Genomic DNA, 25973 nt, shown 5'->3' with positions numbered 1-25973 from the left:
TCCCCTGATCAATGCCAGTTTTATAAGAATCAATTTTTAGAAACTACTGACTCAGGTCAGCTGACAGGTTATGTATGATTAATAAGCAACATAAGAAAACAATGTTTAATAGTTTAATGGCTTTAAGTGCAAAGTAAAATTAATTAATTATACAAATTAAAAATGCTGCAAAGTCTTTACAATCATACAGTTCTAGAATTTAAATTGTATTACTGTGATAATTTGAAGTCTAATGCTGAAACATACTGAACAACTCTTAAAAGCTTTGTGCTTGACTTTAACTTCTGAATAATTAGTAGACTTCAAGGACAATTTCATATTCTACAAGCACAGAGACAGAATTTGTAAAACAGTAATGGTATGAAACAAATCTCATTTGAAAAATACACTCTACAGAAAAACAAATTATTAATAAAAAATCCAAACATTGAAATAAAAACCTGAATCCTAAAAAGGGATAAGGCTGAATTATAAAATTTATCTAAACAATATTTGTCATTATATCAGTAATAAAAATAATAGATTAGGCAAAACTGTCATACTTTGTCTAAAGTATGCTAAGGCTATGGTGCAAACTCAGTTTGAAATTAATTGAATGGACAACAATCTCCTTATTTTTAATACCTTTAAGCTTCTATTTTGTTTATCTGTTTTGCTCCAAAATTCTAGACAAAAATTAAGTTCATTAACTCTTTTTCTGAGTCTGAGGAATGGGACAGTTAATATGTGATGAACACCAAGCAGTACATTCTACTCACAAAATACAAAATAAGCTGAACACAACAGTCAAGCATCTGACACAGTTCAAATACTGACAGCTTATAAGTATTTCTACACAAGCACTTCACAAAATATTTAATAATAAAGTCTAAACATCTGTGTAACTCAAATATATTTGTGATGCTCCCAAAGGGTTAATACTGTCTTGTTTCATTTCTTACATGTAGTAATTTAGCTGTGAACAAAAGCAGCTCCCTGCTGGATACCTTGGCTAAAGGAAACACAATGAACTGGTAAAAACCAGTTTTATCTCACTGCTGTTGCCTAGGGCTACAGACAAAATGAAGTAAAAAAATTCACATGCAGAGTATTAGGTGCTTATGAAAGATCCAGCAGCGCTGTTGCCTAGTGATTCAGCCAGGAATCAGCACAGGCCAATGAGGTGTTTGGGTACTGAATAACATCCCCAATGACTGCTTTACATCTCCTGCAATTCTGTCATACACCCCCATGATTTCCCAGTGGTGAGAATCACTTTCAAGGGAACCTGTCAGGGAAAAAAAATAAAAATTTAAACAAATAAACACATCACATATAGCAAGATTATTATTTTTGCTTTTCCCTTTGGATACTGCTCCAGATTCCATGCCTATCCAGTGTGAAATGTTTTTCATCTGTATTAATACTCAATTATTGCTACAATTCTGATAAAAATACCTTAACAATTTAAACAAACCTTTAGTTTCCAAATTGCAAATACATGTTACTGAATTGCAATGAATACACTAAAGCAAAATTCATCTCATGCTTTTAAAAGAGCTACAAATGATGATTTTGATGTTTATCATCAGCAACTTTGTCAGCAATGCATAAAGATACTAGGGTTTTTTAACCCCCCACTTTTCAAGTTCTGAGGTATTTTTATTGTTGCTTTGGCTTAATTTCAGTTTGTTTTGTTTGGTGCTGTTGTACACAGTAGATTTGTTGACATGAAAGCTGCCTCATTAGCATGGACTATATTTTGGGAAAAAAAAGCTACTTCAAAGATAAAACATCCTTTACCTCAAAGAAGAAAAAGAGATCTCTCCCCATTAAGACTATATGTGTGCTCTACTTTAGTGACATTTTGTCTCCATATTAAGAAATAATATTCATATATAAGGGAGCACATAATACATATTTAGTTAAAGTCAGTCTGCTGAAGGGGAGCAGGAGCATTTCACAAAAATCTTTTCATCTTCAACATCTCTAATCCTAAAAGACATTTTCCTACTGTATAGAAGGGTAAACAACATAAACAAAAAAACAGACTTTTTTTAAAGATCACTCTCAATTTCTTCTCTGAGATCAAACTTTATGTTTTCTATGTGGCCTCTGTCACTGATCTCTCTTTGAGGCTTCAGAGGAAGCTGAAGTATCTCCATGATGGATGTAGTCTAACCTGCACAAGCAGAAGTATGTCAGGACTGCCACAGTAATTTGCTTTAGGAAAAGGAGACCAAACAAGGGTAATGAAATGTGTATCTCCAAATACTTCTACTGCCTACTAAAAAGTCCTAATCTCTGAAAGCCCCAGATAACTATTTATTGTCTAAGAACGTGTTTCTTTTCACCTATTAAGGCATAGTTGGTGTTTAAAGGAGAATTACTGTTCTCATGGGAATGACATCTTGAATCCATCTGTTTAATGCATTGAGAAGGATTTGCCAGGGTGTGACAGTAAAACCCCTTAGACAGAGGTGAATAACAAGGTATGTCCCATTTGTCCACAGGACATTGAAACCTTCTGCCACTTAATGGTTAGTCTGAAAAATGTAACACTAAAATGATATTCTACCCCTGCAACCAGGAACACTCTCAGTAACCATGTAAACATTTGTCTTTCTTAGAAACCTATTACAGTGCTTATATTTATTTCATGACCATGACTTCCTCAGACAAAGTATGAACATTGTTACCTCTGAAAAAGGCACCAAAAAGTCTCCTTAAACTTTTCCTATCCAGAAAGGACTATAGTGTTGCTAATCACTTTATATGCCACCAATAATACCATATTTGATTATTTTTAAGAACCTTTTAGCAGCATGAATGCCAGGTATCTAATACAGTAATTAAAAATATTTAAATTTAATATACCTTAGAAAACACTCTGGCTCTTCTTCTCCCCCCCACCCCCCCTTCCCCCGAGGAATTTGTTACAAAAGAAGAAAGGCAAACACAGGTGTACAAAGTAAGCAACCTACAGAAATGCATTTTGCAAAGCTTGGGATATCAGTGTAAGAAATTTATAATCCCAGTGTGGCCAAAAAGTCTCACTGGACTTTTAACATTAGTTAACAGGAATGTAAAATCTTACAAAGGTTAAGTGAACAGTGAGGAGGGAAATCAGTATGGGAACCAGAAAGAGTAATTTGAATCTGGGATATCCTTCATTATCCTTTCTCAATTTTTATGGGAGGATGGGCTCCCTAAGGACCCCTAAAGGGTCTTGTAACTGCAAGACCTCCAGAGAAAGCCTCACAAAGTGGCTGGAATTCTGCAATAGATACAGAAGATCTGCAGGAAGAAATACAGGACAAATTATCAAGTAGTTTTCTTTTTCAACTGTTTCCATGAGTGCAAGTCTGTATGTTGCAACCATTTCTGAACTAATTAGAATAAAGCTGTTTCTGTCCCTGAATCTTGTTGAGTATTACTGCTGAATGAGTGACCTGGCAACACCAAGTACTCCATTTGTTAGGACACTGGAAACCCTTGGGCTGTGGCTCACTGAAGTTTGGGGATTGCCAGGAGCTTTAGCCTTTTACCAAGCAACAAAAGCTGAGCAGTAGGCTACAGTGACAGGTACCAGTTTTGTAGAGAGAAAAACATAATTATTTTATCATGTAATTACCATTAGGTCCAATACATAGATGGCTGTGTAGTTACTGACTCACTTTCTACAGATGCTGGTCTGGCAGATGATGTCCTCTACCTTTAGCAATGACCAGTGATCTTGTTTGCTTTGTGTGCTAGGCATCCACACAGAAATGTTAAATTGACCCATTTTCTAAGTGAAAATTACTGGAGAAAGATCTTTTGCAATATTTTTTCAGCAGTAATGAATGCCTGGCACATCTAGAAAGGCAGGCACACATTAAAGGGACATATTTCTCACTCTACCACACCCAACAGAAGTTTCATGGCAATGAATGAAATAGATTTTTAAATTACCACTTGCATTGCTACAACAATCTCACTTTCCAAAAGGGACTGTCCTTTCTTTCAGTTATTTTCCTTTTGGAACTTTAAAGTAATTTGAAAAAGCAATTACTGCAAATATGAAAATTAAACAATTGAAGTAAAAAGCAAAATAGTTGTTTCTAGATTCCTAATGTGATGATGATGATGATGTACAAAGCTAAGCATGCCTGAGAAAGAAATGGAAATTCAAAACTGTCCCTACCTTCAGTGGCACTTCCAAGGCTGTGGTTTGCTGTAGGGACTCCATTATTCTTTTTACCAGTGCTGTAAGGTAAATTTGAAAACCTACGGCTTTATTTTCCATGTTAGAATTGTTATATATATATATATATATAAAATAGGTTTTTATATTCTGTTACATAATACCTGAATTTCTGCATTAAAAATTATCATTTACAACTTTTTCAGATTATTTTAAAGTGATATTTTATCTCTTGAGAACAGTTTAATTTCTTTTTTTAAATTGAATTTTTGGGTAAAATTTGCAGAATTATTTAATTTATATAGCCCATATATAAAGAAGTATAGCACTACTACATTACATATAAAGGTATGTAGAGCATGTGTGAGTGCTCAGTTTTCAACTTCCCTACTCATAACTATCTGTTTGATGACATTTTATATATTTTAATTTTCTAATTTTCTTGTGCAACCATAAAACTCACTTTAAAAAAGAAGCTAGGAAAAAAGCCCACAAGAATCTGAACTTTAAAAAATATTTTACCCTTCAAAGTAAAAAGATCAGAGCCAAATTTTTTAAAAAATTATCCCTGTGGGGTAGTGGAGCTATCAGGACTCTAAACAATTAACTTCAGTATAATTCATGTAACTTAACAACTCATCATGCCATAACACTGTGCTCACTATTACTGTGCAAATGCATCTATAATTATTCCAAAACAATCATCTGGGATCAGATTTACCATCACTGGTCCTGCTAATTAGTGTTTTGCTTGACAAAGATTGCTGCTTCAACACATACTGTTCTATTAAAAAAAAGGAGAGGATCAACAGCTTTTAAAATGGAAGATATTTTTGGCTAGTGAAAGTGAAGCAGGAATACCAGGTGGCCCCAGAACCTGCCCTGCTCTGACAGGATGGGGGACTAAATAATGGATGTGGTCATGTGCCTCAGAGGCCTGAGAAGGAGCAGGGGCTGTGATAGGAGCTGCCAGAGCAAACCCACATGATTACTGAGCAGCTTCCTTTGAAGTTATCCCTCACTGCACATCACAGCTCTTTGGCAGCTGAGGTTAGAGGCAAAGGAGTGACAAGAACTCTAAGAAGCTGTGGATGTTGTTGCTCTGACTGCTGCCAAAACCTTTTCTAATGATGCCAGCAATGAGGAGCAGTCTGTAATGTTTCATGTCGTGTCACTGACACCGAGGCTTGCCTGATAATAATGATGAGGATAACCAGCCTCTGCCTGAACAGTGATCAGACCATGCTGGCTCACTCAGATTTGTGTGCTAATGAGCTGTCATAAGCTTTTCATGAAGTCCAAACTATGCAGGAACTCAAAGTATCTGCAGATCAAGCGCCAGAGCTGAGGAAACCAAGACATTTGTTGACACATCTACGTACAGCTACACCTGTACACTTGTTTCATGTCAGATTTGAGGTACTTCATGGTCCACTGTGGGACAGAATAACATTTTTCAAGAGCAGAAACAAACACTGCAATCCACAGATTGTGAAAAGAGAAGTGCTGGCCTAAATAATTACTCATTTGTAATCCAGTCCAAGTCAACATGGCTATTAATAGAGGAGTGTTGGACTGCCTCTGTCTTGAGAAGCCCACTCTGAATTTCAACAAGCTGTCAGCTCCAGGAGGTCAGCAATGCAGCAGGTGCTGGGGCACCCCAGCCAGGTGGGATGCCTTCAGAAGGCTCAATGTGCTGCCAGTCAGTCCTGGATAAACATTTTTTCCAAGCTATGACTACACAAAACTCTTGAGAGGATAACACCTGAATTCTGCACTCCTCACACAGAATCACTCAGCTCTGTGTGTTCCACCAGACACTTATGAAGGGCACACTCAACTCTGAGCAGCTTAACATTTCTTGTGTTGTTAGATAAATAAACAGCAGCAGAGCCTTTGGGCAAGCAGAGGAATAGGTCTTGACAAAATGAGTTCCAACAGACAGTAAAAGATGGAGCATGAGCCAGCAGCATCACTTCCTGGGATGAAATAAGTGAGGGATATGACAAAGGCTGCTGCCTCCTGTGCACTGAGTTAGACCTGTTTCCCCCAAGTTCTCTAGACCTCTGAACTGGACTAGTTCTGTCCCATTTAGCTGTTATCCCCAAAAGGGGATTCATGATGGCAGCAACGACTGCAACAGCTTTCTCTGTTGGTTCACACACTTTTTGCTCTAAGGCATCTGGCACTACCAGAGTTCTGTTGCATTCTTAAATACTCTTAATTTTAAAATGCACAGATTAAAGTGGCCACATCAGTGAACAAACCCAATGGTTCCTCATTCACTTTGACAACCATTAAAAACCTCTCCATGGGTTTGCTTCATTTTCTTCTCTCCTTTTTTTCCTGTCAGTTCAGCTCCCTGTTCTCTTTCTCATGTCACACTGACTTTTCTCTACCCAGAGTTTAGTAAAGCCATTCATTTCAAGCAATCTGAAGTTGTTGTGTCTGCATTTCAGCCTTTTGAAACCACTCCTTTGCAAATATCAGGAAAAAGCAGCTGGATTGCCATTTCTGTTCAGTGGTCTGCTAAGACTGTAAACAGTGAAGAAGAAAGAATTTAAATACATTACAGTCTATGCACAAAAATAAATAGGTATAGTGGCTGAATACATTTAGGCTGGAAATTTAAAGTTCTAGATTTTGGAGAGGCAAAATTCTGGAATAGTCCTTAGTGGGAGTAATTTTTCATATGAAGATGATAATTTATAAAAGAGACCATATGGCATGGGGGTATGTAATCACAGGAAAGGTTCCCTTTAGTCCCATGTACATAATATCTGATTCTTCCACTATTTTCTCAAATCTCCTCGAAAATTTCCCTCTTTCTCAAGGCTCACAATAAATAATCAAACATACACAACTATATCTTCCTTATCTTGTATATATTTTAGAGTGTAGTCACTAAAAAACAGAACCACAGTGTCTAAATAAATCTGTCTCTACCACTCCTAATTTTCTGTTTCTTTTCTAAGATTTAGACTGGAGACTTTGGGGATAATGATTATTTCTGTTCAGTCAAGAATCGAGTATATCTAGGGCACATAAATTATTAATTTTAAAATGTTCCTTTACAGCCAGCCATGTACTGCAAAGGCATCTGTAAAATGCTGTTCTCCCAATCTTTGCAAGTTTTCTCTCAAAACCCATAGTCAGCAATTAGGAAAGCTGTTGATTATACTCATCTTGAAATGCTTTGTAAGCTAAGTATACGTGCTAAAATATTGTGTATAAAAAATGGTGACAGCAAAGTTAAAAGAGTATAGAGGAACTGAAATTTTAACATATGTTTTACTGTATATTAGATTTTCTTGATACTGACCAGAATAAATATGCTTATTGAAAGTGCTGTGAATAGGAACAAAGACAAGACACGCATGCCTGCTGTGGAACAAAAGCTTATTTGTCCCTATCAAACTGAAGACATTTTTCAAGTGCACTCACCTATGAAATTATGACTCTAGAAACATGTCAAAGCTGGCCAGACATATGATCTATGGAACAGGGATTTTTGCAAATTGAAAGCTATCTAGAGGCATCTTTAGTTTACACACCAGTGTTTTCCATGCTAGAAAACAGCATCTCAGAGGACAGAAAATGTCACTAACTTGTGATGACCAGTTCATTCTTTTGTTCTTCTGTTCCTGCAGTCCCCTTTTGAACATGTGCACGTTTTTATGCAGTTGCCTCAGTACCAAGTAAGCATAAAATGGCAGCAGAATAAAGTGAAATTTCATGTAATCTGTATGTGAGCCAAAAATGTGTACTGGCAGATGTTAAAAAAAAAGTCTAAGATAGTATTCTTTGGGTAGCAAGTGATCTTAATACCAACATAAATAGGTTTAATTGATATTGATTGTTGTTTTGGTTTTTCTTTTTGGTTGTGTTTTGTTATTTGGGGTTTTTTTTGTTTTGGTTTTTTGGTTGGTTGGTTGGGTGGTTTTTTGTTTTTTTGTTTTTGGTTTTTTTTTTGGTCTTTTTTTTTTTTGACTAGTCATTTCAGTGTGCTTAAATTTAAGGTAAGAACTTCAGCTGAAATGTTTCATACCTGGTAAAGTATTAGAAAAATTGTTTCAAACTCTACAATGTACATGTATCAAGAACACAAACAGATGCAGAAATTCTTTAATTCTATCAATACTGCATAATTATAAATGAATTCTAAAAAAAACACCTTTAAATATTACTCTAATGCACTTTGCTATTGAACACAAAGCACTGGAATACATCTATTTCCCCAAAAAGATGTTATTTCAAGTACCAAGTATCTTTCATTTAATTATCACTAATGGATGCAATCAAGCAGAGAGAAAGGCATAGAAGAGTCCACAGTAATTGCCACTGGCAAAGTTCACATTTCAAACTCACCAGCTATTTATGGAACACACATTAGAAGCCAGATTCTACAGTTGTAACTACAGGTATCCCTGGACCGTAAAAAAAAAAAAAATTGGCTTTTCTTCCCCACAAAGTGTGTTCCCCCTTTTAGCTGTAATGCATTCAGCATAATCCAAGGCCAAAGAGGCAGTTCAAACACAGCATGGAGCACCAGTGTCAGAAACAGTCTCACAAAATGAAAAATTGAGTTCTGCCAATCCTAAATACTCTTCCAGAGTCTCTACACAGACTCAGAGTCTGACTTGGGGACAGACTGACTACCTGATTACACAGACTTCAGGACTCAGAGACACTGAGCTGCCTTAGATCCAAGAACCCAGTTTTTGGCATTCCCATGATATCATCTGCCTTTCTGCTTCCTGGGCTGCTGGAGAGCTCAAGATGTGAGGAAGCCAGACAGGCAAGCTGGCCAGAAACCAGGCAGATTATTGATGGTAAAGCTGAGAATCTTCTGCCCAAGCAAAACGAATTTCTGCCAAATGTTTTGATTTGAACTTCCCAAGCACCCTCTAATAGGAAATTAGGAGTTTAAAAAGCTCTTTTGCTGTCATGTTCTTGCCCTAAACAGAGAATTGAAGGAAACAATATTCCATATCATTGATGAAAATTGCACTATTCAGAGTACTATGTTCTTCATTGTATTTCAAAGTATGTCAAAGCTTGGGTAGTCAAAACCTTATTATAAATAAATGATGTTCTGCCTTGTCCATTCAGAGTGAGCCATATGTGTACCATGAAACTGTGGGCAATGGAATCTTTTTGAAGAAGGTATTCTTCCAAAATACAGATGAGACCTTGAGATGACCCACCTCATGCAGTACTTTGTGCAGAAGTAGATCAGAAAAAAAGAACACTCCTTTGCTTGTTTGCTTGTCCTCTTGTTTATTAGATTCAGAAGATTCCAAATCATTTGTGCATTATTAGATGCACTATAAATGGCATTTCTGTATATTGTAAAGTCCTGGGAATTCTTATATGAAGTCCTATGCAAGACTAAAGAATGTGCCAATACTACAATGCCTTGTGGCAATTTTCAGCTGCCATTCAAGAGAATCTAAGAAGGAAAAGGACATTTTAATGTTGTGAAGCAATTCAAAAGAGACTCTTCCATCAGGGAAATGCTGCTGAGAAGGCTTATATCCTGCATTATGATCTTATGAAATAATACTATTTACCTTTATGTTCTTAATTTATAAATCTTAAAAATATTTTAAGTTTCATATTCATTCTACAAACAAGAAAAAGGAGACATATATTTGTTGATGCTTTCCTGAAAAAGTAGATCAGAAGCATGACTGGAATCAGAATGCAAACATGCTGAATAGTAGACCAGTACTTCTTGGATCACATTAAATGCAGGAGAATAACACAGCACTGAAGTGTAATCCATTAAAACCCTCCAACACTGCTCTTTAGCTTCAAGTCCACGTCCTTCCCTTTACTGAGCTTTGTGACTGTACAACTGAGATTTCTCTCTGGATCATTAAACTGCTGGCTGGAAACTGCAAGTCAGCAGATTCTGTAATTTAAATTTTCTGAATGGACAAAAGCTCATTAGATATGTAAAGACAAAGCTGACAGCTAAAGATTATTGGCAAATAAAAGCAAAAAGAGTAAGGATTTTTTAAAAGGGTGAGAGAACTTTAGGTAAAGAGATGAAAACTCTGTTTGGACTTTCAAAGCACTTAAGTGAATTAGGAACACACATCCTACTGACTCCTCTTTGGTTTAACTCTCAGATATCTTATCTGTTACCTTACTTAGCAGCTCCTGAAATAATTGGAAAATATTAGGAGAAAAGAGTGTTCCTATTTAGTTTCATCTGAAAGGAATCTAGGTCAACTGTTCTCAGGCTGCTCTGTGATGTGAACTGAAACCATTCCCACCAAGGACTGGGACAATAGGGAGATGTGCTTCAGCACTGCTGCTGGCTGCAAGTGAGATGCCAGAGCAGATCCACACTCTCTCTGCTATTCAGATCAAATAAAATCCCCATTAATGACTGAAGAATCACCAGATTTGGACCCTTTTAGGACACCTTAGATTAGTTCTTCTACCAGTAGCAGAACTACTTGCAAACCACGGTCAGGGAGGTTGAAAGGAACCTTTGGAAGTTACCTGGTCCAGCCCTGCTGCTCAGAGGGGGCACCTCGAGCTGGTTGCCCAGGACCTTGTCCAGATGGCTTTTTTACATCCTTTTTTTGCAAGGATGAGAATCCACAACCTCTCAGGGCAACTTGTGCCAGTGCTCAGTCACCCTGAGAGTAAAACAGTGTTCCCTGATCTACAGAGGGAACCTTTTGTGTTTCAGTTTGTGCCCATTGCCTCTGGTCCTGTCACTGGGCACCACCACTTCCTCTATGCCCACTCCCTTAGGATATATACATTAACAGGATCCCCTGAGCCTTCTCTTCTCCAGGCTGAACAGTCCCAGGTCTCAGCCTGCCTTCTCCCCCCAGATCCTTCATCATCTTTGTCATCCTTTGTTGCACTTGCTTCAGTCTTTTACTGGGAAGCCCAGAACCAGATGCAGTACTCCAAGTAAGGCTCTCCCAGTGATGAATAAAAAGGAAGGAAATCAATATCTCCGGTTGGTCTTTTGTGTAAAGAATAAGACAAGTTATCATTCTTCTGTTCTGACAGGAGTATATCTGAAAGTTCCTTTAATGCAGAATTTCCTTTTTTTCTTTGGCTCTTAGGGCAAAGTGGAGACAAATTGAAAAGTCAGTCTTCAATCAGCAGAATGAAACAAACTTCCATCTTGAACACTCAAGTTTGGCAGCCTATGCTAAGTGCAATGACAATTTCCAAGGTATCTCATACCTCAAGACTGCCCAAGTCCATTTTATAAAGGTCATCTTAGCAACTTCAATTATAGGATTATAACTTTGAGGCACAAGAAGGAATTTACAGGTATGTTTGTTCTGCACCCTGCAGCTAGACCTGGAGATCACTAAACTAATTACTACACAGTCTAAACATGAGTATTTGAATTGCACTCTTTCTGCATTTTCAGAAGAAAGCCTCCAGTCATCATGTTTCCATAGTGGGATAATGTATTACTATTATTCATATGATAGCTAGAGGTTTTTTTCTGTTATACTTGAAAAGTATTGATTTTTCTGAATTTGCTACAAATTCAGACTAGTAATGGAGATCTAAATTTGACCCAATGGGGGCAGAATCTATGATTTTCTATATGTATAATCAACCATGAATCATTTTTATATTTTGGGTATAATATTAGCTCTATACTTTATGCAAATTGATGCAAAATAAGATAATAAAAATCCTTCTATGCTGTCCTACAGATGTCTTTCAATGCACTACACTTCCTAACTCTGAAACTATGTCACTTTTAGACATTTTCTGAACAGATATTGCAATCTCCTACAAATTGTATATATTTTTATAACTTTAAATCTGATTTTAATTCCTGTATTTAGAGGTCAAATGTTAATCTATTAACTTAATTCATTACAATGCCCTGAATATATTGAGCTGAAATACTTCCCAGGTAGTTTGTTTAGATTAGATAGAGTTTTAATGCTCTCATTCTGAACTAATATTCACAAGAGGGATCAGTGATGAAATGAGACTAATATAGCAGATTGCACTGTTCAAATGAATGCAGCATGGGAAGGTGAAATTAATTTTTTATTAAATGCTTGTGCTATAATGGAAGGTATTTCTTGTATTGGTTAATTTAAAACAGTTTTGGTATTGGCTAATGAGTTTAGCCAAACATTTTGTTGAGCTTCAAACTAGGCCAATGTTTGTGAACAAACACTTGCTGCCTACAGGAATAAATCCCCAATTTACTGGAGAAGAGACCCAACAATCTGCTATGTGCCCTCACTTGCTAAATTTGTACCAGATGCTGACACAAACTCTGGCTTAGGGAATAATGTCTGGAAGTAAGCCAGATGAGAGGATAGAAACTTAGGCACAAACCTTTACTAACCTTAATCTTGAGAGTGCCATCATAAAGGTTTCTTAATACAAAAAAGCAGTAAACTAACTTAGAAATTACAGTGTTGTATAATCTTACATGAAGAATGGAATACTTCTTTATGTAACAGCCCCTAATCTAAAGTACTTCAAACTGGTTTATTTCCCTCTAAAACCTTGGAGGAAATACTATTTACTTTTACAAGATTCACACAGTGGATGATGAAATCTTGATTAAAAAACTAAATACAAATAATCATGCTAATGAATTCCAAATGAGTATATCACATTTTATCTACATACGAGCCAGTGGTGGAAGACATTCAGAAAAATTTGCTTAGTATACATTTTCTTAATTATGAGAAGCAATGCACTTCTTCTCACTACATTAGTTCTTTATTCTCTAAGAGGAAAAGAGCAGGAGAGATTGTATTTACCTGAGAATTCCTGGATTTGAGAATCTTCTACTTCAAACAACAATTCGTCATGGATCTGAGCAATTAACCTGAAAAATTTCAGAGATATCAGATAATATATGCAAAAAAAATTTAACAGTGCTTTCCATTCATGGATAAGTTAAAGTGAAAATAAACTTCCAAAGAAAATTTAAAAATCATTAATGGACTTAAGAATTGCCTCTCCCTGTATTCTGGAAACATGAAAGCCGTAGTGGTAAACCCAAATTCTGCTTGCCAGCTTATAAATGTCATTCAGGGATTTGATGCCATAACAAGCTATCACTTAAAACCAACCTAATTTGCAGAAAAATACAAGAAATTATGGAGACAGACGATGTTTGGTTAATATAGTTTGGTTTTTTGAATCGGATATAAAGAAGTTCTTCCTCATGATGGTGGTGAGGCACTAGAACTGGTTGCTCAGAGAAGCTGTGGATGCCCCAGCCTTGGCAATGTTCACAGCCAGGTTGGATGGAACTTGGAGGAACCTGGTCTAGTGGAAGGTGGCCCTGCCCATGGCAGGGGGTTGAACAAGGTGGTCTTTATGGTCCCTTCCCTTCACAGCAAACCATGCTGTGATTCCAGGATTTAAATTAAATGTCATTTGTAGACTTTTCTTAATACTTTTTCTTAATAATAGCAGTTATTCAAGTAAATAATTCTTTACAAATGGCTGAAACATCAATATGGTTATGACTTATAACTTTTCACAGCTTCTTAAGATAGTTTCACACTGCCTTAAATTACAGTGTGACATTGACTAACAGTGTGGTGAGCTCTAATAATAGATCTTAAATTATTAGTCACTTACAACACAGTCAGAAGCAGAATGAAACAGATTAACATATTTTTAAAAGGAAATTAGGACACAGGACACAAAAAAAGAAATAGATGAAAAGACCAGGATCATCTGTAGCAGGAGAACACAGTTACATGAAAAGTTGTAATTTCTAATTCAAGTAAATTAATTAAAACAAGAATATCCTGATAACCATTGAAATGACATGCAAAAGGTACAAATCAGAACAGTGAATATTAAAGATGAATAAACAGTCAATCAATTGAATAAGTGAAAATAATTGCATTTATTAAACCAGTGCAATAAAAACACAATAGACTGAGTATTGTTTGTTCCAGAGTAGTGTCTCATGCCTTCAGTCAGGATTAAAGCACCATATATTCTGAATATTTGGTAAGGAAAAGTCCTTTCTTAGAAGAACTTACAATATACATAAAAACTTAATTATAAATTTTTCAGGATTTAGGAATGAAAGAATAGGATTTTCAAAACCTCTCAGCATTGTAACAACTGATCACCTCACCTCCATGCTAAAAGTAAAACAGGAGGAGCAGGTTTGGACCAGAATTAAGTGCTATCTTATGTATGTCCAAAAACCTGTGGAAGCAATGTAAATTACCTGAAATTTTCTCTCTGGACAGCAAAATAGACTTGACACAACTCTACATGCTCCAGTTCACCAAATGAATGCAGCCCAGCTCCTTTAGCTTAGCTCTCCATGGTGGCTAAAGGACATTTCTGTTTCTCATGCACATCATCCTGAACATCACAGCCCATCAGCTCAGCTGCATTGCCAGTTAACTCAGGAGCTGCCTGGAGCTGCAGAGCTGCATCTGCCCCACCTTGCACATCTAGTGATTCATTTGAAGTTCAGGACCATGTTCTCTCTGCTAAATACAGAACTAGAAGTTGGCATTGCTGGTTCTCTGTCTAGCTCTGCTGCTCTCCTAACCAATGCCTTCAGTTAGAAAATGGGAATAATATTTCTGAGATCTAAGGAATGAGTATTTCTAATACACTTCTATTTTCAAATGAAAGATATTACAGAAGATTTAATTAACACTAAACATGATTTCCTAGACTGATGCCAATAATGAAATAGTACACACTATTTCCTCCTTAATCTTCATCAAACAAGATAGATAATTTTTGATGATGTTTTATCTCTTCTTCTTACATGTTTCACAGCAAATAATGAGTTCTGGTCTTGCAGTACAAGGCCACCTGCATTTTTTCAAGCTTGCTTAAATAATAACACTTTCATGCAATATGCTGTTCCACAGAAGGAAGCATTCAATTTGACATCAATAAAGATGAAAGAAAAAAATCAAAGCAATTTGTACATTCAAAATTTACAGTTTTCACCATTCCCCTGCATGCACCCACCTAGCCATTGCATAGTCTGAGTGAAAGAAGTTTGGAAAAGCTCCTATACTTTTCCTTAATAGCTTAATTGAATCCTCTTCACTTTGAAGGAATATTGCAATAGCAAGCTCCTCTCATTATCTTGTGCTAAAAGCTATGGCCAACTGGATTAGAAACTGCAAACCAGGCAGACACTAGTACATTTTTAATTCTACAGATGTTAAGAATGCCTTTGATTTAGAAACTAGTATTTTATTAACTATGTTCTTGCCTGACTAAAAATTAGGCATCATTATTGATGAGTACACATATGATTTCCTTTACTGAGAAACATGACTTGCATCTGAGCATGCCTGTAGTGTGGAACTAGAAATAGTGCTACAGCCTGAGCCTTCAAATGCAGAAATATTTATGTGAGTGCCAGTCTGAACATGGTTTTTGACACCACTTTAGTGTGCCCAGCATACAACAGCCATCTTAAACTATTATGCTGCACTATAGGATTTTAAAAAGAAGATATTTTTCATTTTCTTAACACTACATTGATCATTCTTCCAGTTTCCTATGAAGCATTACAGAGACTAAATTCTCAGGCCTCCAGTGGATCAGCCCAGCCATTACTACTGTATCATAATCATATTAATAAATTATATATGCCAAAACTAATTAGACTGTTCTCAATAGATTTTTTCATAGTATTCTATTTATGAAGCCATATTGTTAGAGCATATCTTTCTGTAGTACCAGGCCAGCTATCTAATAAAACAACTAATGAAGATTTTGTTTGTTACTGGAAATCAATATATTCCAGGTCTGGACTACTCTGTTCTAAAGTACAGAATTGGAAGGTTTTCCATGACTACTTCAAACACCTAGAAATTATTACACTATTGAACTGACCTCACCAAAACAGCTGTTACCTTATTAGTGAGCAACTGCATTTTTCTTTATCAATGAAGGAAACAACTTTCTGTCTAAACTCAAAAGAAGAGCACTGTGGCCTGACATGCTGCAGGCTCCAGTGCAGGTATGTTCACTAGAAGAGGCCAGTGTAGGAGAGGGGAAAAAGAAAGAGAGGATTATCATAGTAGTGTTCATCAGAAGGAGGTTTTTAACAGCAACATGCAGCGCTTCAGGATGTTGGAATGTGCCAAGAGATGCTCAAACTAATTAAATTCATGCTTCTTCTGCAGACAAGGGACTAAGGCTGGTTCTGACCTAGATGTTCTGAGCTCACACTTGGAAAACCCCAGCTCTGTGTGGTGGCTTTGTGGCGGTGCCACCTCCCAAAACAGCTACCTGAAGTTAGGCAGAGATTAACCCTCTGTACATTTTTTTTATATAGTTTTTGCATCACTGGGGAAATTTTTACTGCTGTTAGCAACACACCCAAAGCATAACATGGTTTAGCTTTCCAGATTGGTCTGTAGAAAGATAAAATAAAATATAAACCACCAACAGTTTAGTGGTGGAGTTGGCAGTGCCAGCTTAACAGTTGGACTCAATGACCTTAGAGGTGTTTTCCAACCTAACTGATTCTATGATTATTACATTGAGCTGTCTGTTTGAAGAATTTGAATAGAAAATAAATTATAATAAGGTTTAAAACTGGGCAACTGGAAAAGCTTTAAAAAAGAGGGTTTGATCATCATGCACAACATAGCAGGACTGAATGATCTTAAAGGTCTTTTCCAACCTAACTGATACTATAATTCTGTAAGGAATTGAGGGCACCTTATTCTCACCAAGAACCTTCAAGCTGAGAGCCCAGACTAAAGTTTAAGATGGTTCCTGCTGGACACTCCTACATCTTCAGAAAAAAGTGGTGCAGGACAAGGTCACAGGTCTGATTCTGAACTAGAGCACACCAGTGTAAAATTTCCATAACATATGACATATTTTAACTTGAAGAGATACTGAAAATTAAATCGTATTTGAACAAGAGATTTCCTAAAACAAAAGGATGGTCTTTGGAGAAGGAGCGAAGAAGATTAATTATTTGAAATCCATTATAACTTAATGGTAGGAGTAAAAAATTCTAGTGAATAAAAAACTATAATAAATCTTGAGAATTTAAAACAATGTTAGCAGTTAAGTATTTATATATGAACAATAAAAATATAAACATTGAAGAGTTACTAAAAGTACAGTGCTTTAAATAGGGCATTAATGATCACTTGGTAGAATAAACTTTGAAATACTTCTTTAAAATATTCTCTAAAATATTTTTTAAATATTTTAAAAATATTTCTAATTTTCTATTTCTCACAAGGTTTTCATCTCATTTTAAAAAGCACTATGCCTCTGACCAGTGAAATGAAGGTTATACAACAGTATCAGATTTTATACCCCAAAGATTACTATCTTTGTCTCTCATCCTATGATCTTCCCCTTTTTTGATATAAGCAAATCAATCAATAAAATAATAATCCAACTAGTAACACCACATTTTTTGTTTTGAATTTGAAACCTATAAATGCCTAATGGGAGACTTCAAAATTGCAGATATGGGAGTACACAGTTAAAAGCTATGTGTAAAAAGTTTAAAAATAAACCCAAAAAGCATAAAAACTGTTAAATGGCTAGGAAACAAAAAGATTAAAACAATAAGGTATTTTTAAATCAGACAAATGGGGGAATATGGAAAAAAAATGAAACCAAATCCATCAAAACCAAAAAACAAATGGAAATATTTTCATGTTTTTAAATTTAAAAAAACTTAATCACTTGAAAAATTGACACATTCACACTTAATAAATAAATATTTAATAAAATAAATTTTTTAATAAAATAAAATATTGACTAAAAAGGCACGTAATGAAATACTTTGCCAGAAAAAGCCAGAATGGTCGGTCATTTAACAAACACTTGCATGGATGTCAAGAATATTTAGAAATTATGACATACAATGATTTTGGTGGAAGACTTTTAAATCCTACATTTCAGAACTTAGACTCATCCCCCCAAGCAGAGGAAGATGAAAATCTGCAGACAGACAGACAGACAGACATTTGTACTCTCTACAGATCTTACACCTCCCTCCTGGAGCATCTGTTACTGGCCACACTCAGTGATAATGGACCAGATGGAAGTTGGATCCAATTCCTCTCAGAAATATCCATGCTCCCTATACTGAAACACTATTCATTTATTTTCTGATACTACTAACACTACCTGTTGGGTAATTGTGCCACAGTTTCCCCACAGATTCCAGGGCACACAATGCCCATTGTCATGTAAGAAAGGAACAAGATTATTAGCATATTGTAATATTTTGTAGAATTTTCCCTTTTAAAAATTTTTTTGAGGCTGCACCTATGTGGATTCCTAATATTGCAATATAAAAGTCATAGCTCAGGATACATCATGCCTGAATAGATGTTACTTGCATTAACTTTAAGCTACCTCTCTCAGTGTTTTCATTATAAAGACCAAATTATTTTAAAATTTTTACCATAAAAATTCAGCCAGCCTGTGAAATGGGTTTTCTCAGCAGCTACATCATGAAGAGTAGGAAACTGAACAGATGGCTAATTAAAGACAATAGAATTTTTGCATGTATCCAAAATGTTTGAAAACATACAAATCTAAAAGGTGACCTACAAAAAGGTTTTATAAATGAAATATATTTATTTGTATTGAATGTCTTACATAAAGGAATAGTGAAAAACCTGCTAAATCATGCATGTCCCTTTTGGCTGTGATATTTCAGCATTTTAAATGTACTTGGCTCTTTCTATAAAGAATAAATTAGTCTGATTTGCTCTGGCTCACTGAGCATGAAGTGTTCAGGTAACAGCTCACCATCTTGTGGATACATGCAAAATACTGCTTTGGTTGCTTGAGGAAAGTGATGATTTTTTAAAGTTACAGCTTGCATAGAAATTCAATGTTATTTGGCTACTTTGGGAGGCAAAGAGCTACACATTAGACAACAGCTATTGAGAGTGCAATATGACCTCAGAGATTTCCTTCTGCTACAGAAACAAAAGCATTTGTCTGTGAAACAACAATCTTATTCTCCTCTCAAGCAGAATCCAGAATTTATTTTTTCCTTGTGCTTCAATTTCTCCAGTATCAGGCTAAGGATAAAAGTTAATCATCTTGCTACAGTTAATACATTAAGGAAGTTTGGGCACATACTGAGTGGGAATTGTGGGCAGAACACCAGAGCAAAAAGCATTTATTTGAAAATCCTGGTTAACTGCAAGAGAAGAAACATGAGTAAAAACAGTTCTTTCACTCCTGAAGAAACAGATAGATGGATGTAATTTTTAAGCCCAGAATTAAAGATGATCAACACACATAGCAGCAGCACTACGAATTTTACTTCATTTATTTGTTTGAAACTGTGATGCAATCAGGAAGTTGGGCTTATTAATATGCCCTTTTGTATGAATCTGGGAGATTATAAGCAGTTTATAAAGTAATAATTATTGAATCCCAACACACCTTATAAAAATGCTGCTAGATTCTTGTGTTGTACTAAAACTGAAAGCCACTTTTAAGAAATTAATCATTTTTGATTGATTACATGACTTGTATCTGAAAAAATCCAGGTCACATAAAACAATACTTGTTACTGAGACAATAAGAGCTGTTTCTAAGTAATTTAGATATCTGTAGAAGTGAGTTGTATTTACAGTTCACCAGCACAGAAAATCATTAGCTTGATTAAGGTGTTCCTTGAGGAAGACATACAAAACTCCAACATCCACTGCTATTGAAAAGCAGCTGGGATCAACCAAGAAAATAAACCTTTTCCTTTTATTTGCTGATGGTTTCTCCTTTTCAGATTACTCATTTATATTTGGCCTGTGGTTGAACCTGTCTCTTTAACTGGGCTCCAGACATGCTGAGAAGTAAAGCTGTGTGTTTGTGGCACAGGTCCAGTGCTGAAGGAACAATAATTTCGTGCAAAAGCAGATTTGGTGGATTCACACCAAATTACTCAATAGTTCTGTAGACTTGTTAAAATTCATGTGCATGTTGTTGAGATACTGAGAAGTCCATGTAATATCTGGTAGACTTTGGGTAACATCAATGCTTCTTCAGCTTACAAAATGATAATATGTACAAGCAATGCTATAGGCAGCAATTCTTCCACAACTTGCCAGCACCCTTCTTTCTCACTAAGTTTCCCTGTGACTCTCACTGCAGTGATGTTTTAAACACAGAAAAGAATACAACTGTCCATATGAGTTCACCAAGTTCACCTTTGTACTCTCATCAATTCCACAAATCTTTCTTTCAGCTGCTACTGTATGCCTTGATCTCATTTCGAAAGTTTGTCTGCTATCATCTGCCTGCAGGAAACATCATGAGGAGGTTCTGTGGATTGCATCAGATGGGTAAAAAGCTGGCACTTCAATAATTTATGCTAGCAGCACATTTTCAGTGAGCAACTTGGACAGCAGCAGCAGAACATCTTAAGAAAGATCTAGGTAATACAGGAGAAGTCTGAAAACTTTTGATTACTTGTCAGCACCACACAAAATGCAGAGATATTAACACTGATGCCAGTAGTCAACCCACACTAATATTAGATCTGTATCATATATATTACATTTAATACTACTTTTCCTGATTTCTGTAAAATTGCTTCCAAGTAATTGATTGCCTTGTTACTGTCAACTGCATAAGTTGCTAGGCTAGTATTTGAGTTAGAAGATAAAGAAACATAAAGAGAAAAATGAGATTGTTAGTTGACAGAATTGATCACATTGTTTCATCAAGAACACCTCTCTGATGAAGCATCATGAAAATGTAACTTAATCACCTTTCCTGACTTCCAAATACAGTGTCATATGTGCAAACAAGAACTAAAAATCTACTGACTGCTAGTCACACAAAAATGAAGCTTCACACTATTGGGTCAGAGCTTGCTCACTGCTGAACAGCCTCCAGCACAGGAACAATGAATGCAGTGTTGAGAGTGAAGACTGCAAGCATACCTGCAAACTAACACTAAAAACTGTAAGAACTTATTTAGAATTATTTTTTTCTCTATTTCTAAGGTAAGGAAGACAAAATGTTGAGTGTTAGCCAAAACTTAGCTATGCTTAATAGAATACTGTCTCCCAGGGTAAATGTTCATAATCACTTCTAAAGCATGTAAAAATGATATTTCCCTTTGATATGCTGTTCAAAGTGAAAATCCTGTTTCCAAAATTAGAAATTCTAACAGGGAAATAAAGACACTTACAGGGGTATGAAGATAGAAGAAAAGATAGTTGTATGCTGTCTTTGGAATGAATATGATCTGATGGAGTGATAATAAGAGATTGATTATGTTTCTTATTTTGGAAGAGCTACTGTACATTCCCACTGTTACAATAGCACCAATTATGTCCACACTTCCTTTCAACAATATTTTTCAAAAGGCTTTATAAAGGATGTTAGAATCATTATCCTGACCTGACTGATAAGAAAATCAAGAAACAGACCACTGGAAAAAACCTAACTGAATGTGACCTGGCAGACAAGCAGAAACACAATATTTCAAGTTTCAGTCCCATATTCTTTTGGCAAGATCCTTATGACGTTTTCAAATGCCACTGTCCAAGCAGGGAAGTGTTTACAGAATTTACAAAGGCATTGATTGTGCTTTTCTGACAAGCCTGGTCTGTAAGTACCTACTAAATATTACAGCAAGGAGCCATTATTGACTACTAAAACACTCTCCTCTAGCAAAGCCATCCAGTTGTTAATGGCTGGCAGAAGTTCAAAACCCCTGTTTAATACAGTCTATCCTTTTTAAATGCCCTTGCAGTGTTGGTCTTTCCCAGCTGTGACATTTATGATAGGAACAAGCAGGATAGGCAGTGATATTTTTCTGTTATCTGGTGTAGCCATTCCCCTATGCTTTCACAACACCAGGAATTTCAACATGTACAGCTCCAATACTTCCTCCATTACCTCCTTAGCCATTTGATGACATTACTTCTTTAAAATAAATAATTTTAGGAAAGAAAAACCCAAGTAAAATTTTCTGTTGAGAGAAAAAAACATTCACAAGCTTAATCAGACATGACATTAGTAGCAAAAAACTTTGGCTTTCTCAGAATTACAACAAACAGGCAGCTGCTGAACCTAAAGATCTGTGTGCCAGGCAGGAACTACAGAATGTAGTATGTCCTTTGCCCTTGCACCACCTCCACTTGCCTCCTCCACTAAAAGCTGTCGGCTGTTCCTCTATCACTCATCTAACTCAGTTATGCCTGCTACTGCTACAGAAATTTTCATCCATGCCACAGCTGACAGATTCTGGGCTCTTCATTCAACTCAGGTAGCAAAATGAATTATAATCAGTGCAGACAATCTGCCTGGCAGTGTACAATGCAATATGTGGTAGTGCATCATCCAACATTTAATACATAAATGCATCATTGTCTGAGTGCAGGCAGGATCTCCACCAAAGAACAATTTCCCTTTTCAGATTTGTACTAGTGGGTCACTTTATTTTTTTTAAATAGTTCAATGGTATTTTGCTTTAAAAGTTGCAAGAACATTTAAGAGTTACTCAGAAGTTGTTTTAATTTTAGCATAGGAATGAGTCCAACTACCTTGAATTCAACAAACTGAACTTTTATTTGTAATTAGAAATTGTATTTTCAAACACTGATCAACTAAGACAACACTGCTGTGTGTAACTGATACACACACTAATACACACAAATTACTTATAGGATTAGATAATACCCATAAAAGTACATTCAGAAGGATAAACCCTATTTCTTTGTACTGAGCTACACACTCACAGAAGTCCTCAATGCATGATTGCTACAGCTAAATTGTTATCATCCTTTCTAGATGCCAACAGAAACATTGATATTCTGCCCTACTTGCACTACTCTGCTTTTGTCTGAACTTCTACTGCACCAATTCATGTTCTACTGGATTGTTTGCTACAAAATCTTTGCATTACCAAAGATGAGAAACCACTTATTTGGAGTTTTTTCTACATATTTGACTTCAAAGTCTCTTTTTATTGCAGCAAATAATAATGTTCAGTGGCTGTCTGGACCAGCTTCTCCACAGGAAAAGCAGACTTCATTATTTCTGCTACTGGCATAAAACTCTTTGAGGACATTCTGTGATCTCCCACCCAACTCTGAGCAGTCACAACAGAAGAGAATCATGATGACCAAGCTTTTCTTTAAAGAAAAGCCATCTATATAAGAATGAAAAAATGTTCATTTATTTTGCTTGAGCACTGGTTTCCTGATTCCTGTTTTTTTTCCCAGCCCATTGAATGTTCGATTCCCACTGTACAATACACTCAAATACAGGAAGGATATGATCAGTAGGCTTGATTTCAAAGGTGCAGAACTACCACTGAATTCGATCTGACTGAGCTTAAATGACCCTGGGGCACTTCAACGCCTTGGGATTCATTTATAGATCCAACCATTTAAGCACAAAGATATAACTTTAAATGTATAAAAGCATTCTGCATGTCCTTGCTTGTTAAAAGACTTGGAGGTACACATGGTAGTCCTAAAGCTGCTTAAAATGCCAGAAACACATTCATTTAAACCAATTTTGTTTTGAAATCAAAAAGTTTTGCAGTCATTCATTACTAACCTGGCTGTTAGAGTTGGAGAAATGACAACAGAGGCAAAAATCTTCACCATAGCCATTTTACAAAGATCAGCTGCAGAGCCTACAAAAGAAAGTGATCTGGTTTTAATTTAAAGCATGCAAAAAGAAAATGTTCTTTTTGAAACTATGGCATAGAAACAAAAAACATCAGAAGATTCTGAATTATAAAAATTTTCAAAACTAGCAGATCCAATTAATACAATAAGTGAAACATTATAAGATTAATAAATAACAGAGGAAGTAATTACATGTTAATTAAAACTAGAAAATAACAATATGACATCATGTGTTAATTAAAGGTGAATTTGTCATTCACGACTATACGTTGAAAAATTACTTTCTATAAAAAAGGTATGAAATTATCTATCTCTAAGCTTTAATTAAAATTTATCTAATAATCAATTAAAGTTTAATGTCACAAAAGGTCAGAACATTGTTTCAGTGCTGCATTTCAATTTGGAGCCTTCATTTTACACTTTTTCATATTTCCATGTATATGTAAAGTATATTTATTACATTACAGTGTTAAGAGCAGTGGTGCATAAAACAGTGTCATGGCACAAAATAAATGACATATTTCTGGTCAAGATGCAGAATAATTCTCCAGGTCTGCAGTTTGGTAAAGGGCTTTGTTCTGATCCAAACATTTTACACAAATGATTTATCTGATAAAATATAGAAACAATCCTTTGAGTAAAGAATGGAAGCCATAATCCTCCTTGTCCCATTAAACATCCTAAATGCCCTAGATCATGGTCATTTTTACAACCCTGTAACTCGATGAATTCTGAATTTTTTCTTCCAAATGATTCAACTTTCAGAATAGGGGCAGAGAACAGCCAGGTAGCCAAGTGACAAGGGTACTCTGCTGAGAGGTAATCAGAGAATCACAGAAATCTCCAACCAGAAGGGACACATAGAGATCATCTGTGGATGCCATGGGACAGAGAGAGAGAAACAGCAAGCGTTTCTCACAGTGGCTTGTGAGAAGTTTTAGGGAGCTGGAAAGATGTGATAACTTGTTGACTAGAAACAATTTGCAGGTGGTGTTTTTCTACTTTATTTTTCTGTTCCTCTCAAGGACAGTGCATGAGAAAGGTGTTTCTGTTAGTTAGCCAATAGAACAGAATCTATCATACCACTCTATAAAAACCACACGGTTCTTTTGAATGAAGCCTTCTTTGCCTTTGCTACGATCCTGCCTCTCGCCTGTTCCTGCCCCGACCCCGGCACAAGAGTGACAATCATCAAGTCCAACTCCCCAACTCCCTGCTCCTTGCAGGACTCTAAATCTGAACCATATGACTGAGAGCATTGTCCAAACATTTCTTGAACTCTGTCAGGCCTGGGGCTGTGACCACTGCCCTGGGGAGCCTGTTCAGTCCCCAGCCACCCTCTGGGTGAAGAACCTTTTCCCAATATCCAACCTAAACCTCCCCAGCACAGCCTCCTGCCATTCCCTGAAGTGACAGGTCCTACAGCTGTCACTGGAGAAAGGAGCTCAGCACCACCCCCTCCACTGCCTCCCTTGAGGAACCTGTAGGCAGTGATGAGGTCACCCCACAGCCTTCTCTTCTTCAGGCTGAGCAACACAAGGGACCTCAGCTGCTCCTTGTAAGTCTTGTCCTCAACCCCTTTCACTGTCTTGGTGACTCTCTGCACAGTCTGACAGTTTGATGTCCTTCTTCTATGGAGGCACCCAACGTGCACACAGGATGTGAGGTGGGGCCACACCAGGGCAGAGCAGAGTGGGACAGTGACTGGCCAGGCAGGCTGTGCCTGATGTCCCCCAGGATACAGTGGGACCTTTTTTTCTAGGGAAGAATATCCAAGAGAACAAGGACAAAGGCTTAACATCTCTTCCTTCTCCACAGTCATCCATGACTGCCTCCTCTGGATCCCATGCACAGACTGTTTCGCTCATTAACTGCACCCATGCAGACCCTCAGCTGATGATTGAGATGGCAATGTCTGACTGTGGGTTTAGCCTGAAATACCTGCCTTGTTTTCCTGTTCAAATGATGTGGCAAACTACTCAACACATTACAAAAAGGGACAACTGATATAAAAAGTAAGAAAGGCTGTTTCAGCAAAGGTTAGGTAAATATCTTCTAAGTGATTCTGAGAATAAAACTATACTGAGCATTTAGTCCATCACAAAAGATACGTTCTAGATGCATTCCCTATGAAACATTGTAGAGTAATAAAATTTGAAAGGCTTCTCAAAATATTT

General features: G+C 36.4%; 1 protein-coding gene across 1 annotated transcript in view; it reads right to left on the bottom strand.

The window, feature by feature from the left end:
- Positions 1 to 859: 859 nt before the first annotated feature.
- POLN (DNA polymerase nu) overlaps positions 860 to 25973 on the bottom strand; it is a 90287-nt gene continuing 65173 nt past the window's right edge. Inside the window, exons 21-24 of the mRNA XM_054633648.2 lie at positions 23723 to 23801; positions 12952 to 13019; positions 4166 to 4227; positions 860 to 1267 (exon numbers count right to left, since the gene is read on the bottom strand). Of these exons, the coding sequence (XP_054489623.2) occupies positions 1199 to 1267; positions 4166 to 4227; positions 12952 to 13019; positions 23723 to 23801 (278 nt within the window). The 3' untranslated portion in view covers positions 860 to 1198. The remainder of the gene's footprint in view (positions 1268 to 4165; positions 4228 to 12951; positions 13020 to 23722; positions 23802 to 25973) is intronic.

This window comes from Agelaius phoeniceus, chromosome 4, assembly GCF_051311805.1.
Source record: "Agelaius phoeniceus isolate bAgePho1 chromosome 4, bAgePho1.hap1, whole genome shotgun sequence".
NCBI lineage: Eukaryota > Metazoa > Chordata > Aves > Passeriformes > Icteridae > Agelaius > Agelaius phoeniceus.
Note: the sequence above shows the minus strand (reverse complement) of the source record. Positions and strands in the feature narration are given on the sequence as shown.